The 18,326-nt window shown below is 43.9% G+C and overlaps 1 protein-coding gene across 2 annotated transcripts in view; it reads left to right on the top strand.

Annotated features, from left to right (window-relative positions):
• Positions 1-18,326, top strand: part of SMC6 (Structural maintenance of chromosomes 6) — an 89,547-nt gene that overhangs the window by 51,188 nt on the left and 20,033 nt on the right. Inside the window, exons 15-18 of one of the 2 annotated variants that reach the window (XM_070540830.1) lie at positions 1,206-1,422; positions 4,803-4,973; positions 13,607-13,744; positions 18,022-18,140. In XM_070540830.1, coding sequence (XP_070396931.1) covers positions 1,206-1,422; positions 4,803-4,973; positions 13,607-13,744; positions 18,022-18,140 — 645 coding nt within the window. Of the gene's footprint in view, positions 1-1,205; positions 1,423-4,802; positions 4,974-13,606; positions 13,745-18,021; positions 18,145-18,326 lie in introns of both variants that reach the window. The other variant, XM_070540829.1, reaches the window with a different exon arrangement.

Raw genomic sequence — 18,326 nt, 5'->3', positions numbered from 1 at the left:
TTTCCCGCATGCGAGGGAGTAGGGAGGGAGGATGTGTATCACCTTCTCGCATGCATAAGCGGGGGAGCGGGGAGGTGTTCGTGCGCTAAAAGATAGGCAGGTCAGCGTGCTTTTCCTCTCCTACTGTGGCCACGGCTGCGCTTGGCACGGCCTAGTGCAGCTGCATGTGCCCTGTTTTGGTGTTAATCCGTGATGGGCGTGTAGAAACAGAAGGCCCACAAAGAGATGACTGCATTGATGTTGCGGCTACCATCGTCGAGCCTATACACTAGTCCAGTCTCTTCTTTCACCGTGGGGCTCTGAGTACTGTCCACTACAGGTGCGAAGGCGAGACAGCTAGATAGCTGTCTAGCCAGCTAGATAGCCGAGATAGCTGATTTATGTTGAAATGACTGGCAGTGTGAAAGGAAATTGTGCTCGCCACTGCTGTTACTCTATCATATCACCATTGTGACGGCGAGTGTCCATGGCCATTGAGTGAGGTGTTTTCATATTAGCCTCTGTGTGTGCGTGACATCGTGCCTGCTAATTTAGTAAGCGAATGTTTGAAGCAGTTTATATGGCCGATAAAATTATTAGCATTACTTCCCATAGCTGTCTAGTAATTTGCTATTGCAATCAATGCTTTGCCTTTAGAGTGAAATTTCGACTCTTTTTTATTGGCAATGTCGTCACCCCTAGCTTTATTGCTGCCCATTGGCAAAAACTTTGCTCTGTGTAATAGCACCACGTTAATGTTGATGATACCAGGTCCTGCGTTAGAGACCAACGTTAACATCAAATTAAAATATCTTGTTGCACAAGCTTCATACTTGCTAAAGGTTACCCTCTTACATGCGAAAACAGAAACAAAAGAACAAAAAAGTTTACTCGTCTTCTATTCCTTGCACTCAATGTAAACATGATATAGCAAACCCCTTTTTCGAGAAAGACAGCTTTCCTCACAATTCGTATAAGTCTTCTACAATATCCTCTTAATACAGGAAAGCAAAACAAATGTAAACTACAAGTGCCCAATCTCGGCAGAACACTGTAAGATGAGCCGAGGGGCGGGATGTATTCCTCGTGGTCAAAGCAATAGACAGTGCTGCGTGGACGATTAGGACTAATCTTGGGTGATATTGGTGGAAATTGGTACCACGAATACAGCTCGGGCTTGAGGGTTAAAGGGTCAACATTGTTTGTCCTTTTACCCTTTCTTCTAGGGAGAAGAAAGCAGAGCTTGCAGATGCAGAGAGAAGACTGAAAGAATTAGACTCTGTATGCGCCGACAATCGAGCTGAGCTGCTGCAAAGCCAGAAGGAGGTACGTCGCCTGACAACCCAGCTGGAATCGCTGAGGCGCGAGGAAGTCCAGGTGTCCTCTAAGATCCGTGAGCTGGCGAGCGTTGAGGAGCCTGAGCCAACAAATGTTTCCATGCTGGTTAGTATCCACTCCACATATGCGAGTCAGGGAGCAGTTGAAAACTGACTCTGCTCTTTCTTTCTTCTTTTTTTCTTCCTTTATTTCTTTCTTTTATATTTGCATGTTGTCCAGTGACTCGGGCTGTTTTCCTTCAGGCAAAACCTGTAATTTCATGGAAATTTGTCAGTTCTTTAAAATTTGGGGAATGTTCATTTCAATTGTACTAAATTGGGAAGGATAGTGCCTACAGTTTCTGACCGATAATTTGTACTTGATTGGAACAGCCAAAAAGTTTGAATAATTGGCAGCCTGAAATATTAATTTTGCTGGAAATTAAGGGGCTTTGTTTCACGAGTAAAAGCTTGTTCGTGCATTACTGTGTGCACATGTGATTGCCTGCAATCTGGGCAGTCCATATTTCGACCATTGTCACGCTGTCACTAAAGGTCCACAAAAGTACTGTCAACGCCTGCACCCTATTTCCATTTCCTGGTATTGACCACGCTATTGTCCTCGAGCTCCACCACTGGAAAAGCTGGCGCCACCGTCGGCGTGACGTGCTAGGAGGGATCACATGGACATAGCGGCCGCGTTGGCTGCTTCGGGCGCGCCGAAGCGAGCTGAAAACGAGTTTAAATTCCCTCGTACGCTGTGGTCCTCATTTAGTGGCGAAATTTTCCCGCTTCGAATGTCTCCTTTACAACGCTTGAAAGCACTACAATAGGTAGTGGCTGCCTTTGAAGGCGTGCAACGTGGTAGGCTACTGCTCGGTGCTGCAGGGCCGGACGCACATAACGGAGGCCGGTGTCAGCCTTATTCACACGTAGCCGCAGGACAAGAAGCTGCGTGAAGCTTGGCTCGCGAAACGTAAAACCGGCAAACAGTCATCGGCTACAACTCGGGTATGCAGCAAGCACAGACGCGAGGAAGATTTCTGCTACGGCGCCCGGTCTGCGATGTTCTGAAAACGCGCACTGAGACGCTCGCCCCAGTCCGCTGCACGACTAATGTCGTGACGGTTAGGTCTATGAACTTGTCGATGCTGTAGATACTGACAAGTTCAGTGGAGTGGAAAGGCAGCGGTAAGAAGCACATTTAAAAAAAGCATGGCATATGGTCATGTTTGTGTTATGAATTAATGCACTGGATTACAAAAAAAGGAGCAGCGGGAAATTGCACGCTGAGGACACCGATAAACATACAGTGCGACGCAACTCGAGAAATAGTACTGAAAGGTCAAAGAATTTAGAACAAAAAGATTGAATCGTCGCAACGGTACATCACAGGCGTCGAAGTCTCTACAATGATATCACAATTTTTGAACAGCTCTGATAGCGCCCACGCAACAGTGGTTGCTTGTATATTGTCAAATGCTCATATTCTGCGACCTAAAGCTCATGGCACAGTGCGAAAACGCGCGCGCGGAGAAAGCGAAACAGTGCGCGGACAAGCATGCAGACGCGCAGTCGGTCGCTGCGAATCTGCGCGATCGCTGCATTGAGTCTTCGTTCTATTACGCTCCATTTAGTTATACAGACGCTATGAGAACATATTTCACATAGTTTGCTCTCAGCGTTTATCTACCTTTCACGCAATAAGCCGGTTCGGGAGACTCCATCGCTGCGACCGTGCGCAGTGGCGTTCAATGTACTACGTATTCGGTAAAGAGATAGCGTCTGTAAACGATTGTGTGCTTTCAGTTTGCCCAAGATTATTATTTAGACAGTAAGAAACTTCTCTTGTTTCACAAGTACTTACAGAAATGTCCGGGAGAGCTCGCGCGTGGTGTTTTCAGTGAGCGCTGACAGCAAAACCTATGAGGAGCGCGCCACGTGATCCCTCATACTACGCCAGCGAGGCGCTTCCAATAGATGGCGACTCCGTAACTCCTCGCCACCAATATATTTCTTTTATGAAGTGGCGGCAGGTTACATTCAGGTGCACTTTCATTTTCTTACTTTTAAGCCCTCAAAAATTAAGCGCGTGTTAGAATCCGGTGAATACTGTATGTAGGATCTTGCAGACAGGCTACTACTGCTGCCTCATTGATACCACCAGGAGTAAGAGATCTCTGTTGAAGCCCTTGTTACCTGCTTTGAAGAGGCAGTAGAAATATCGTCGAAGTTCAGGGCAAAAATCTGATTCTAATGACGAAGGCGTAGATATTGCTGTTCCAGTGCGTGTTCCTGTTTTGGACCTGACAACAAGAGATGTGGAGTCTGCAGCGCTATTTTGAACGCCAGGGCTGGGCAGAATTATCGGAAATTTTCTTGCTAACGAAAGCGTCCTTGCACAAATGAAGCTCTGATGTAGCTCCAATATCCACGAAACTACAATATGCAAAGCGCAGCAGTACCTTGTTTTTGTTTTCACATTCCTTGCTGTGGGCACCGCAACTGTCTCGCTCGAGGTGCGCACCTGAACTACTCCAAAGCGCAAGCGCATGTAAACGACACTGTCCCGAAAGTGCAAAGTGCGACCATGTGGCATCCCCGCGAGTACGGAGGTTACATTTCTCCACGCACCTAGTTATTATAGCTGCTGAAAGAAGCGCGAAAGAAAGGTGTGTGCAGAAAGAAGGGCAAAAGGAGCAAAAGACGCGCCTCCGTTGCTAGGCGACGCCTGCCTGGGCAGAGCACACGTTCACAAAACCCGATGCTTCGTCGGCTCCGAAATAGACTGAAAGAAAATTATCTCCTGTGTTTTCTTTTTTATTGAGCGCAGTCCCAGGTTTTCCGAACCCATGCATTGCGGCATCCGCTTTCTACCCCTTGTCGTCCACTAGCCTACCGTTTCTGCTGCCCTGGGGGGCTCACGGAAATCTAAGAATCTTCAGATTTCGGAATATTAATTCGTAGTTCTGAGGCATTCTTAATATGACATGAAAACTTAATAACGATTGTTATTCTGAAATGTTCTGTATTCCAAAGTTTGTAGTGCTGAAATATTTTTACATTGAAACCATAAGAAGCGAACTGGGAAATTCTTAAGATTGTTAATCTGAAAGGTTTGTTGATGTGGTGTTCGTAGTTTTTGCTGTAATATAATTTTTGGTGACATTTATGTCCTTCACCTAATTGAAAGTTTGGATGAATGGAACACTTATTTTTCTGTCCCTTCAAGTTCCGTGTAAGCAGAGTCTACTGTGTAAGTAGAAAATTTCATATCTGTACTCCCTCGACCTTGCTCACATGGCATGTTTGCACATCCACTGGTAAGGGACACAAACAGCTGGGCATACAAAACAATTTAAGCAGAGTGTGAAGCTTTGAGTATGCAAAGCCGCATGGGTGCGCCATTTATAGAACTCCCAATAATCCCTGAACTTTGCTAAGAGCAGCAGAACACCTTGACCATTTAGCCTCTGAAATGAAAAGAAACTGTATTGTCTCTTACAGGAAGAACTGCTGCAAAAGTTGGTGAGCGAGATCACCAGTGTGAATGAGGAGCTGACTGAGCTGAAGGAGCAGCAAATCGAACTTCGTGCGAAGCTCAAAGCCAAGGCGGCGAAGATCAGGGAGATCGAGGCAGGCCGCACCAAGCTGCTCCAAGAAAGCAACGACATCAAGGTAATGGAGCACTTTTATTGCTTTGCTGTTTTGAATGTCGACACTGGTATACTGCAAAGTTTTTCGTGGTGGTTTCCGTGGAAGCTCAAAGGAACAGCCCTAATGGCAATATGGTCCAACCTCGATATTATAAATGTAGATGTGATATAGTTGCTGCCGGATTTTTCGCACTCCAAAAATTCGGACTTGGTGAATATGCCAGACTTCATAAATTCACCATCAGGGTTTTCAAAGAGCGAATGCATTTTTGTGTCCGATTTTTCAGACGATGTAAGACCCCATAGTTCGATTTTCCGGACTAAATAGCTTGTTTTGAGCCGCGCTACCCGATCATGGGGGCCACCGTGTTGGATTTCCTGCTGGCTTAGCTAGGCTTGGCTTCCAGTGGCTTACTCTGTAGCCTTCAAGATTGGGAGGCGCATGCTTTCAGTACAGAGCGCACGACATCCTTTTTTCTCGGAGGCCATGCCCGCTCTTCGTTTGCTGACAAAGTTTTCTTGTTTCTTTCTTTTGTCAGTCGGCACTATCGTCATAATCACTTAACGGGAGACACTGGTCTCTTAAATTTAAAAACAAATTTGTATCATGTACAAGAAAAATTTTCAGGCAAAGTATACTTTAGCCTGCTAGATGCAGATATGAAATCTATTTATTTCTCCTTTGAAGTAGTTTTTTTAGATATTTAATATCTTACAATTTGCCCAACGATTTTACCATTGAGTATCGGAGAAAAATTTATACCTGCATATTCTAGAACAATTTGAGATTTCATTTCATTTTCATTTCATTTATTTAGCCCTCAAGGTACATAGTACATTATAGAGGGGAGGGGCTAAGAGAATACAAAGTAAACATCGGTAAAAGTAACTGAAACAAAATAAATAACAGCAGTAATCATTCCAAATTTTGAGTTGACATCCGATGATAACAAACAGAGGTACGAAAGATACATATACTAATGCGATGTACACAATGGTAAAGAGGTTCAAAAAACATATCATGTACGGTAGATTTACAAAATGCATTAACTTTTTTATCATGATGCTGATGAAAACGCTGCAATGGAGAAAGGTACATACACATAGGCAAGACAAATGGTAAGTATATTACAAAAGTTAGTTTTCAATTGCGTTTCTAAACATAAGTGGATTAATGATACCTGTTAATGAAGGGGATAAGCTGTTCCAGTCTTTGCTAGTCATTAGTAAGAATGATTCGTGCCCATGATAGTATAGAAATGCGATATGCTTCCTGATTATGATCACGGCGCGAAGAAATCAAAAGGTGCTGGCCTGATCCAAAGAGTGTGTAAAAAGGTGTTATGATGATAGATTTTGTGAAAAAGAGAAATGCGTGAGTGTTTTCGGTGGTCGGATAAGAGAGGCAGGCTTAATTAACATTTCATGTGTGTTGCGCTTGCTGTTTGATTGAAGTTATTTAAAATGAAACGGGCTGAGCGGTTTTGTATAGCTCCCAGTGTGTGTATTAGTGTTGAATGCCAGGGATCCGATATTGATGAAGCATACTCAAGTTGCGAGTGAACGTAAGTGGTATACAGTAATTGTTTTAATGACGATGCTGCGTGAGAAAAATTTCGGCGCAGGTACCCTAAAGTGCAGTTAGCTTTGGACACTATTTTATTTTATTTACAATACCCCTAAAGGCCCTCGAAGGAGGGTATTACATAGGGGGGGGGGGAGGAGAACTAGAGTTAGTACTTACGAGAAACCCTCATAGTTTTGCACTTAATGTTAAGTTGCATTTTCCACGTTCTGCACAAGTTATCTTATTTAAGTCAGTTTGCAGAGCTGTTACATCACAGTCATTGGAAATTTTGCAGTATTTCACACAATCATTTGCAAATAAACATATCTTTGGTGAAATATTAGTAGGTAAGTCATTAATGTATATGAGAAACAAAAGTGGCCCCAGGACAGATCCTTGAGGGATGCTTGAGCCGATAGGGGCTAAAGAGGAATTAGATTCATTAGGAGAATCAAACAATGCGCAATGTAAGAAAGCTACAGATCCAATCAAGTAGAGTAGGGTCCATGTTTAAAATGCTTAGTATGTGTAAGAGCAGAGCATGACACAACTTGTCAAATGCCTTAGTGAAATCCAAAAATATACAGTTTCACAAGTTTTTTCTAAACCCACGCTGGTGAGCAGTAAAGAAATTGTTGTTGCCAAGGAAGTTAATGAGATGCGTGTAAATTACATGCTCCATAATTTTACAAGGTACTGAGGTAAGAGAAATTGGTCTATAATTAAAAGGATTACGAGTGTCACCTGATTTGTGTATGGGAAAGATTTTTCATGATTTCCAATCTAGCGGAAGCATGCAAAAGTTATATGATTGTGAGAATAGATATTGCAATATGATAGACGAATATTCAACTGTGCTAATTAAGAATTTGGTGGTGATTTCATCGACACCGCAGGAAGAAGTAATTTTGAAATTTTTGATTATTTTTTAAATTCCTGTTGCATCAAATATAATAGGGTCCATAGGAGGAAAGTTACAGCCCTGTAGGACAGGACGTTTGTTGTTAGGTGCGGGAGACGAAAATGATTGCACAAACGTGCTGTTCAAGACGTCTGCGCAAAGCTAGCTGAAAACCTGACTACCAGACTGTGTTAATGCAATCTTATTTTCACGTTTGCATTTTACTACGCTCCAAAAGCGCTTCGGATTGGTTTTTAATAGTAATGGCAGGGTTTTGTTAAAAAACATGTGCTTAGTATTTTTAGCAGTAATTGAGTAGTTAGAGGCAGCGTTTTTATATCAAGCCAATGTGCAGGCTTTTTTGTAAAGGTGTCTCTTCCTATTTGAGAGCATATTAAGGAACCTGTTATACCAGGGTGCTTGATTATGAGAATGAATGCGCTGGAATGGAACATGCTGATGGATTAATTCTAACATTTTATTCTTGAACATACACTAATTTCTTTCAACTGACCGTTCAAAAAACTGCGGTAAGAAGTCGTCAAGGAATGAACATAGGCTTGAGTTTATGTCAGAAAAATTGGCTCTTTTGAAGTTTCTGATTGTCTTTAGTTGTTTGCATTGATACTGCTGGGGGAATGTAAGCGTGAAGTACAAAATGTCGTGATCACTGAGACCAGGTAAGTGAGTTATCGATGAGGCGTTGTCGGGTGAAGATGTGAGCACCAGATCAAGTAGTGAGGTTGAGTGCTGAGTTATTCGAGCTGGTGACATGACCATTTGTGAGAAACCAAAGTCAGAACAAAGTGTAATGAACTCATTACATTCAGTAGATGAGGGGTCAGAAAACGGAGTGATGTGGGACCATACAATGTTTGTAAAATAAAGTCGCTCATTAGATATATTGGCACTCTAGGGTAGCGTATTGTTATCTGGTTCAAGTTGTCATACAGGTCATTGCAAAAAGACAAAGGACTTGAGGGTGATCGGTAACAAGCTCCTATTAGTAGTTTCTTAAATTTTATTGTGAGGCAGCACCAGATTATTTCTAAATCTGAAACAACCGGCACACAAAAGCCCTCAAATCGGTCACTGATTGCAAGAAGCACACCACCGCCTACTTTCCGGTGCGATCGCTCCAAAAAACAGCATATTTATTTCTGCAAAAAAATATAACTGAGTTGGCCACCGTAGATGACAGCCAGGTTTCAATTAACGCAATAGCGTCAGCGTCACAGTCAGCAATAATGGTACACAGTTCGTCCCTCTTTGGCAGAAGACTACGCATGTTCGAGAAAAGCACTGAGCAAGAACACAGCTGAGAACCGCCTCCCCGTTCGTTCCCCTATATTTCTTTCAATGGGAATTCACGTCCAGAGCGAAGATTATGAGGGCTGAGGCTGTTCTGTTTGCTATCGAAAGCTCCTATTCCAGTTACGGTATTATGAGCTGCATAGTAAACATGTTTTTCCACCGATAGTCAATTTATTGTAATGCAACTTGAATAACTTTTTTGTGTTTTTTCCAAATTCGATCAACTTTTTGCAGCAGTGTCTTGTTACCGGGCAGTAATCTTTGCTTACGGATATTTTTTTTTTTTTCGTGCTTTAGAACTTGGCGCTTGAAAAGGACTAAGTCCTTACTTTTGTATGTCTCAAATTTTACTATTAGTGGCCATGCTTTCCCTGTGGCAAATCGCCCGATTCTATGCGCTCTGGCTATGTTGTTACTTGAAATATTTACTTTTAGAGTACCGGTGAAAATTTTCAGTATTTTTTCTCCCGACTTGGAATACGTTTCATCAGTGGAGTCGGGCACATCGTAGAACAAGTTATTCCGGCGAGCTCGGTCTTTGGCGTCAATTAGTCTTGAGTGGAGTGTGTGCGTGTGCTTTTCGACGCAGACTCAGAATCCCGCACGTCGTCGAGATCTGTCTGCTTCTGCATTAGGCCTAATGAGCTAGACAGTGTGGCCAATGGTGCAAACCATCCCAAAAATCTTGTCGCTAATACGTTCCCACAGGTGGCTCACCTGGGATCAGTCGCAGAATCACGTGTAGGGGTCAGATTGATGGTCTGTGGTCGACCAACAGGCAACTACTGCGAGCACGTGTCAAGTTTGTTTGTGTGCTTGCATGTGGGTACAGAGCTCCCACCTGCATGCATACACATGGAACTCGCATATTCGATGCGATCAGCGTGCCTTCCGATGGCTGGTCGGCCCAATCGTCACACATGCTCTCGTGCTTTCCATACGCGCTGCTGTCGTAGTTCTCCCTGTCTGCGTCGTGCTAATTGTTTTGATCCGTAATTGTAGTAATCCGTAATTATTTTGATCCATGCATGTGGGTACAGAGCTCCCACCTGCATGCTTACACATGGAACTCGCATGTTCGATGCGATCAGCGTGCCTTCAAAGGCTGATCGGCCCAATCTTCACACGTGCTCTTGTGCTTTCCACATGCGCTGCTGTCGTAGTTCTCGCTGTCTGTGTCATGCTGATTGTTTTGATCTGTACTGCCGACCTGGGTGAACCTTGCACAAATGGAAATTGTGCTCCGTGGGAGCACTGCACATTTTAAGAGGCACTGACCACGTCTGGGTCATTTATCGAAAGTAACGACATTCAAAAAGTCGCATTTTCGAGAAATGGAATTTTAGGTATTTGATTTGAATCGATTTATTCGAGCGTTCTCCATTTGATTCAAAATAGAATATCCATATATTTGCACACCCCTACCGTAAGTGTTCATCACGAATATCAGCTTACTGTGAGTATATGCTTACAATGCATGTTGGATCTAACGAGGGCTCTCGTGTTGGATTCGATTGTTATAACGAGGCTTGACTATATAATGAAGGATTTGATGGGTTAATGAACATAAAAAAAAAATCTGAAATATTTTTGCCAATACCAGATTTTTTCGAATATATGCTTATAACAAATGTTAGATTAGTGAAGGTGTTTTTGAATGTGACAGCTTTCTTGTGAGGAGGTCAATTGAGCAACTCTAATGGCTTACTTGTAGATTTGTGGGAATGTCAATTTTTTGCATTGAAGTCAGATTTAAGCAAATAGTATTATAGTGTCAAATAGTTTGACTAGTTGTGTGATTTGCATAAAATATTAACTGAACAGCCAGAAGTTGACAAAGCTCTAAATAGATTAAAGCAAGGGAAGCAGGGGGGTGAGTGTTCTTTAGTTGAAAAGATGGGAAACGGTTTCATCTAGTGAAACAGTTTATACAGTTGATCCTGGATACATCAAACTCTGATAATGTATTGAATTGTTGCCTGTATTTCACAGTCGTAACATCCGCTTGGAGATCTTATGCATATGTAAACAGTGTACCACAGTGAAATTTCGATATAACGAACTTCAGGGGAACGTGGCAAATTGTTTGTTATTATGATATGTCGTTATAATGAAAGCCCCAAAATTAACCATTTCACAGATCAGCCCATCAGTTCATCAGTTGTCCCAGTATGATCAATCAATGAAAACGTTGCTGCTAACTCTCGGCCCACGCTGTTGCTTCTTTTTCCACATATTCCACTGCCACGCGCCACTGAAGCATCGTTATAGTAGTAAGAGTGACACACACTCAAAAAGAAACACTGACGCCGAGAAAACCACTGAAATGCTCTTGTCTACAAAGGGAAATGTTTCTTTTCGTTTCTTTGTTTTTCCCATTCTTTGCCGTGGACACCGTAGCTGTCCCGTTTAAGCACAGGGGAACTGTTTCAGAGTACAAGCACGCGTAAACAAAACCGTCTGGAAAGCACGACCGTGTGGCATCCCCACGAGCACAGGGGTTACATTTCACCGCACACATAACTGGTGCAGCTGCAGAAAGAAGCACAAAAGAAAGGTCTGTGCCCAGAAAGACAGGTAGTGACTGCGGATCCGGATCATGAGACTGAAGTAATCAGAAGAATAAGAATGGGCTGGGGTGCATTTGGCGGGCATTCTCAGATCATGAACAGCAGGTTGCCATTATCCTTCAAGAGAAAAGTTTATAACAGCTGTGTCTTATCAGTACTCACGTACGGGGCAGAAACCTGGAGGCTTACGAAAAGGGTTCTACTTAAATTGAGGACGACGCAATGAGCTATGGAAAGAAGAATGATAGGTGTAACGTTAAGGGATAAGAAAAGAGCAGATTGGGTGAGGGAACAAACGCGAGGTAATGATATCTTAGTTGAAATCAAGAAAAAGAAATGGGCATGGGCAGGACACAAAATGAAGAGGGAAGATAACCGATGGTCATTAAGAGTTACGGAATGGATTCCAAGGGAAGGGGCGGCAGAAAGTTAGGTGGGTGGATGAGATTAAGAAGTTTGCAGGGACAACATGGCCACAATTAGTACATGACCGGGGTAGTTGAAGTATGGGAGAGGCCTTTGCCCTGCAGTGGGCGTAACCAGGCTGATGATGATGATGATGATGATGACAGAGACCAACGAGAAGAGGAAGAGACGCACTGCCGTTGCTAGGCGACATTTGTCTGGGCAGAGTGTGCGCTAGCAAAACCTGATGCGTCGTTGCCTCTGCAATAGACAGGAATAAAATCCCCTCCCACGTTTTCTTTCTCTGCCACCATCTCAGGGTTTCCGAGCTCATATGACACGGCGTTCACTTTCTCCACCTTATTGTCTGCTAGCCCACTGTTGTGGTTGCCGTGATGAAAATCTAAGAATTTGCAGATTCCGGAACAATAATTCTTTGTACTGAGGTGTTATTGTTATTGTTATTGAAATGTTGTTATTATTATTGTTATTGAATTATTGTTATTCTGAAATGTTTGGTATTCTAAAGCTCGTAGTACTGGAGCATCATACATTGAAACTATAAGCATTCAGCAGGGGATTTCTGAAAGGTTCATTAATCTGAAAAGTTTGTTAATGTGGTGTTCATAGTAACGAGATTTCACTGTATGCGTGCATCGTTCATTCACCGGCACATTTGTTATACAGTCACCGACTGATTTTATGGACCTCATGGGGACCGAAAAATAGTCTGAAAAATCGAACAGCTAAAAAGAACTTCTTCCGCCAAAAAATACAATTTATTAGGCTTTGAGAGGCCTAAGAAAAGCTCTAATAATGCGCTGCTTAGATTTGTGCAAGAGGGATGTCCTCATACACAATCGACTGGAGTATCACCGCATTGGTGATCTCTTGCCAGAGTTTGCCATGGATATTCGGAGAAAGGAGGCACGTTTCTTCGTACCACTTGTCTCTTGTGAAAGCACAGGAGAGGGCGCTGATCACACAAATGTGAAATGTTACTCTTTCATTTGCTCAATGGACAAGCCACATGCAAATTAGCAACAGAAAAAAAAAACCCAGATCTTGCATTGAGTGATTATGTCGGTAGTGCTCACAGAGAAAAAAAGTGCCATCCCCTAGAGTGCTTTGTCAGCCAAGGAAGAGCGGGCATGGCTTCCGAGACTGGAAGATGCAGTGCGCACTCTATTGATAGTGTGTGCCTCCCAATCTTGGTGGCTGTAATGTGGGCCACTGGAAGCCAAGCCTACCCAGCGAAAAATCCAATATGGCTCTTTGGGTAACATGGCTCAGAATGAGCAATCTAGTCCTGAAAATTGAACTTTTGGGCCTAAATTCATCTGAAAAATAGGTTGCAAAAATGCATTAGCTCCATGACAACACTGACGGTGCATCTATGTAGTCCAGAATATTCAGTTGAATTCTTGGAATCCAAAAAATCCGCCTGCAACTAGTATTAAACGCTGCACCACAACGTTGCAAAAGTGTTTTTCATAATGGGCGTGTGGTTATTTCTCACGTCATTGAAGATAATAATTGCTGACTAAACAGCACTGTTTTGGTAGATGCTGAGCAAAAGATCTGTCGCATCAAGCAGCTGTTTGTTTTCGATAAGAGTGTGGTGAAACTCAGCTCAATTGACTGTTGGCGCCTGGTGGTCACTAAGGCTGCCTACGTAGCAGCGCTTATTCCGTCATTAGGTTGATAGACTATTGAACTGAAGGTATAGGCCTTCAAAATGCCCCTCTGAGAGAACAGTATTAGCGAAGCTCACTTCACCGCTGAAGGACCTTTGTATCGATGTAGATGTAAAGAAAGGCTCGACAGTTAGAGCTGTTGTAGTGACCTGTTTTGCTTCGAGAATGAAAATTTTTGTTGTATTCTGTGTTTTATTGCAGACAAAGTTGCTCGAAGCAGACGCACAGTTGCAGAAGGATAAAAGTCAAATGGAAAGCCTGAAGGAAGAAAAGAAAGCCATCGAGCAGAGGCAGTCGGCCTCGGAGCGGCAGCTCAAGGCTGTCAGCCTCCAGCTGAAAGTAAGCATTGGCCAAGGTTCTTGTTTACTCTTTCATTTGCAGTTTCATCCGCAACAAAACACTTGACTTTCTTGATGCTTCGTTTCGTACATAGCAAGCATGCTGCTGAATTACGCTAGTGCATTTATATAAGTCGCACTCCACATATGTCACAGTGCAGTAGTTCTTTATCTCTGCCACATTCTACGGAATAACTAGTTCATATACAGTGCAGTCCACCTATAACATTATCTAGAAGGATGGAAAATCCTATCATTAGAACCGATCATTGCTATATCTCTAGTACTGCAAAAAAATTAAGAAAGAAAAGGTGCCATACATACCTTCATAGCTCCAAAACCAAATTTGCCACTTACAATATAAAATTTCATCTTGCAAAAAGTAGGCTGTGAAAAACTTATGGATCTCTAAACAGGATGTCAAGCGTTAGGCACGCTGTAATAGTCGGGAATCTACACTTCTTTCGCAGAAGTTCGCAACTGCAGTGTGAATCGCATCGAGCAGCTTCGTGAACACTGGTGGCTACAATTTAGCGTGCATGGAATCAGTGAGCGACTCTATCGATGACAGTTCACCTTTTTTTTTTTCAATTGGGGTTGGTGTCGTAGATGTGCCACTGTCAATCTCGCTGTCACTGCTGCTGCTGTCGTCGCCTCCGTTGCATCACACCGCCGTGTGTCGCGACAATGATAGCCCCGTCGGAGATTCTGCACAGAACGAAGCGGTGCCGTCTGCACTCGGAAACTGCTGCATCGAAGCACCGCTATTTTACCGCCTGTAGTAATATGCTCCCAGAGTTCAGTAATGTCATCGGCTGCTACTGTATTGGTTTCACACACGGGAAGCTTCGCCCAGGTGCGCAAGCTTGCCATTTTTGTTGATCGGCATAGTCACTGGTTCCAGCCTTCATGATAGTGACGCGAGCTCGTACTTTGAGCCTAGCAAAATTTGCAGCTTTGTCTCAAGTGACGCCACAGCTTTGCGCGTTGTCGGCGCACCTGTCACTGCTTCCGCGGCGCATTTCCGCGCTTGCTGAGGGAGAGAGGGGAATTGTAGAAAGAGGGGCACAAGCGCGATTCGCTTCTTGCTTTTTTCTTCTTTGGACGCTCACTGGTAATGTGGATGCCAAGCATCTGATGCCAACTTGCGATGCTCTCCCTGGCTTTCGCAATCTGTGCGCTGGCAGGGGGCACTATGTAGTAGTCGAGACAGATACGAACTTGCATAGGCAACCTTTTTGCCCATGTCTCGGTTAAGGGTAGCTTAGCAGTGCAAATTTCATGATTATTCTGCACGGAAAATGCCACCCAAAAGGCAGAATTTCGATTGTTATATCCGATATGCAATGTATAGCGCATTGTTATATATGTTTTCTTTTACTCATAGCCCTAATGCATAGGTTGATACTCTGAAGTCGACTCATCGTTATAAGCGATATATTGTTACATGTGGTATCATTATAAGTGGACTGCACTGTATTACAACTACAACTTGTGTGGACGCAAGGTAATGTCAAATCACGTACAGTAGAATCTCTATGATGTGATTACAGTTGGCCCGAATTTGGCAATATGAATTTCAGAAATGTTTTGGGCAGACTACATTGTATAGAATATGCTATGATTCTGCATGACACGAACGGTCTCTCAAGCCTTTGCGGATGATACGAACGTGCCAATGACCGGCGCACGTGACCGGGGCGATGTGGCTGGTCTCGGAGCGGGAGTGTAGCCACCGTAGCTAATGTGCGGCTGGTGGCCCTTTTTACACCAGCTTTCCTTCACCTCCAGTCTTGGCTGGCCGAGCGGCAGCAGTCACTAGCCCTCCTCTCCACACCCGCCTCCCTTCGCCCCCACATCTCTGCCACCAGTAGTGTAGCATACATAGTGCGCTTGGCATGAAACCTGACAAGCCAGGGCAAGTCACGTGCCTGACAAGGCTGCATCACCCATTTCCTGGCAGCTCATTGGCCTACGCTAGCTTCTTTTTTTTCCCCTTTGTTATTGCTATGCCAGCTTGATTTTTTTTTCCCCCACTGCCGCACTGTGCTTTCGTGCAGGGCGACTCAATCTTAAGAAGAAAGCCGAGCCGCCATTGCCATCATAGGCTGCTGCTTGCTGCTGCATTTGTCTGTTCACTGTTCACTGCTGCAGCTGCTCTGTACGCTTAGCATCACTGCTAGAGCGTTGCAATGTGGACTACCTAAACGTTCTGAAGTGTTCACTGTTCGACATATCACAGCAACGGAGGGCCCTTTCTTTTAAGGAGAAACTTGAAATCCTCAAGGTCTATGAAAACGCTAAGAAGAAATGCGTTGATTTGGCAAAGGAGTTAGGCATAGCACTGTTACCGCTCTGTACCACTGTTGGGCAGCGAGACGTTGCGTTGAAGATTGCCCAGCATTTCCACGTGAATGTCAAACAGGCAAAGACAGCTACACACGTAAAGCTGGATGAGGTCCTGCTGACATGGTTTTGTGAAGTTACTACGGCCGGCGTCAATGCGAATGGCAAGGTGTTAAGTAAAAAGCAGACAACATTGTGCTTTCCCTTGGAATTGAAAATTTCCAAGCTTCCGGGTGATGGTTGCATCGTTTTGAAGAAAGACACGGACTTGTCCACAGAGTTATTTACAGTGAAGGGAAGAAAGTGGGTGAGTCTGCTGTCAGTGACTGGCTGAACATGCTGCCGGCACTGATTTCAGACCGTGCACTGTGTGACGTATTTAGTGCTGACAAGGCATGTCTCTTTTTCAGCTTGCACCGGGAGAGGAGCTTGCGTGTGAAGGGCCAGGCTTGCCAGGGCAGCTAAAAAAAAAAAAGGAAAGAGTCGCCATGCTTTTTTTTTCATGAATGCCAGTGGCTCAGAGAAAGTGCAGCTTACCATCGTAGGCAAGTCTAAACAGCCGAGGTGTTTCTGATTGGCAGGACGTCGGCAGGACTCAGCTTGTTTGTACAAAGGAAACAAGAAAGCGTGGATGACCTTGCATTTCTGGGAGTTCCTCATGACCCTGGATTGGAAAATGGCAGCAAAGAACTGAAAGATTTTACTTTTTGTCGACCAGTGTTAGGCCCATCCAAAGGAAACGACCTTGAAAGTCGTCGTAAGGTTCCTGCTTGCGAACACTGCAAGCCATCTGCAGCCACTATATGCGGGAATAATTCGAACGGGAAGCATCACTTCAAGGGACGATTTAGTAAGGTGCCTCCTGGCAAAAATTGATTGCAAGAGTGATAATTTGCGCATCAGTCTACTTGATGCGTTGCATTTCTTTTCCATGTCATTGCACAGTGTGACATCGGACACAATTGTGAACTGTTCTTGCAAATGTGGATTTACCACGGGACTGGATCCACCTCCGATAGAAGATAATCAAGAGCCTGATGAGGACTTGGTGATTGAAGGCTGTGATAGTCTGGAAACCCAAGCTTCCACTCAAGACTTCATAACCGTGAAGGACAAAATTACAACTTGTGAGTTAAGGTCCATTGAAGACTTGGTCGGCAAAGTAAATGAAATCGAGACTGACTGTGATGGTGAAGATGCCAACGTGTGTGAATAACTACCGTCAACATCAGAAACCCTTCATGCTCTCCATGTTCCGCTGCCACACCATAAGTACCGACAGCGTGAGCGATGAAACCGTTGCACGATATTGTGCCTTTCAGGTGTGTCTTGTCAGCAACATTGAGGGCAGGAAGGTGCAGAGAACATTACGGACTTTTTTGGCCGGAAGTAGTTGTGCCGAAAAAAGTTTGTGTTCATCTTCATGTTCAGGCTTGGCTGGTTTTGCCTCATGCAAATTTAGGATGATACGAATATTTCACGTGCTCCTGAGGAATTCGCATCATTGAGATTCTACTGTATTCGTACACCTTTGTGCTTCCAGTATGTGACGAACCATGTAGTGTTCGTGCGAGCAAGCGCTGCGCGGTGGCTGCTGGTCGATGAAACATGTCTCTCCACTTCTTTGGGGTGTGTTCAGATCTGCAACGCCTTCTATGTAATAAATACCTCTTATATTGCTACATAAAAGTAGGAGACTTACTGTTACATTAAATTAAGTTACACACACCTATATCTTTCTTTCATGTGTGACACACTATGGGTTACGAATTCTACTGGTGAGAGAAGTCTCTCCCTAGTCTTCGTAGTGCTGCCTGCTACTTGTATGTAGTAAGCGGGCTATATCTTGGATTGACATTCTACTCCTTTGTTCTTCCAGAGCTCTGTCTTTGGCAGGCACGATTGTGATGTCAGTAAATTTTTGTCACGCAGGAACTGACAGAGAAGGCCGTCGAAGCTGCATCCGAGCGAATCTCATCTAGGCGGAAACCAGCTGCCATTGCTGCTGAAATTGAAGCTCTTGAGAGCCACTTACAAGTTGAAGAAAAAAGGCAAGTGATCGTGCTAAATTCCTGGTGATTAGGGGTGACTGTGATTGCATCTGTAAAGATTCTGAAAATTTTGGTTCTTCATCTAGAGTGAACATTTCCATCTGCAGATTTTATATTACTGCAGCAGCAGTTACCATAATTGTCCAGTCTGAATGCACACATAGTCTTTCTTGATGGGTAATGGGC

The sequence above is a fragment of the Dermacentor albipictus genome, chromosome 6 (genome assembly GCF_038994185.2).
Source record: "Dermacentor albipictus isolate Rhodes 1998 colony chromosome 6, USDA_Dalb.pri_finalv2, whole genome shotgun sequence".
In the NCBI taxonomy this organism is placed as follows: Eukaryota; Metazoa; Arthropoda; class Arachnida; order Ixodida; family Ixodidae; genus Dermacentor; species Dermacentor albipictus.
Note: the sequence above shows the minus strand (reverse complement) of the source record. Positions and strands in the feature narration are given on the sequence as shown.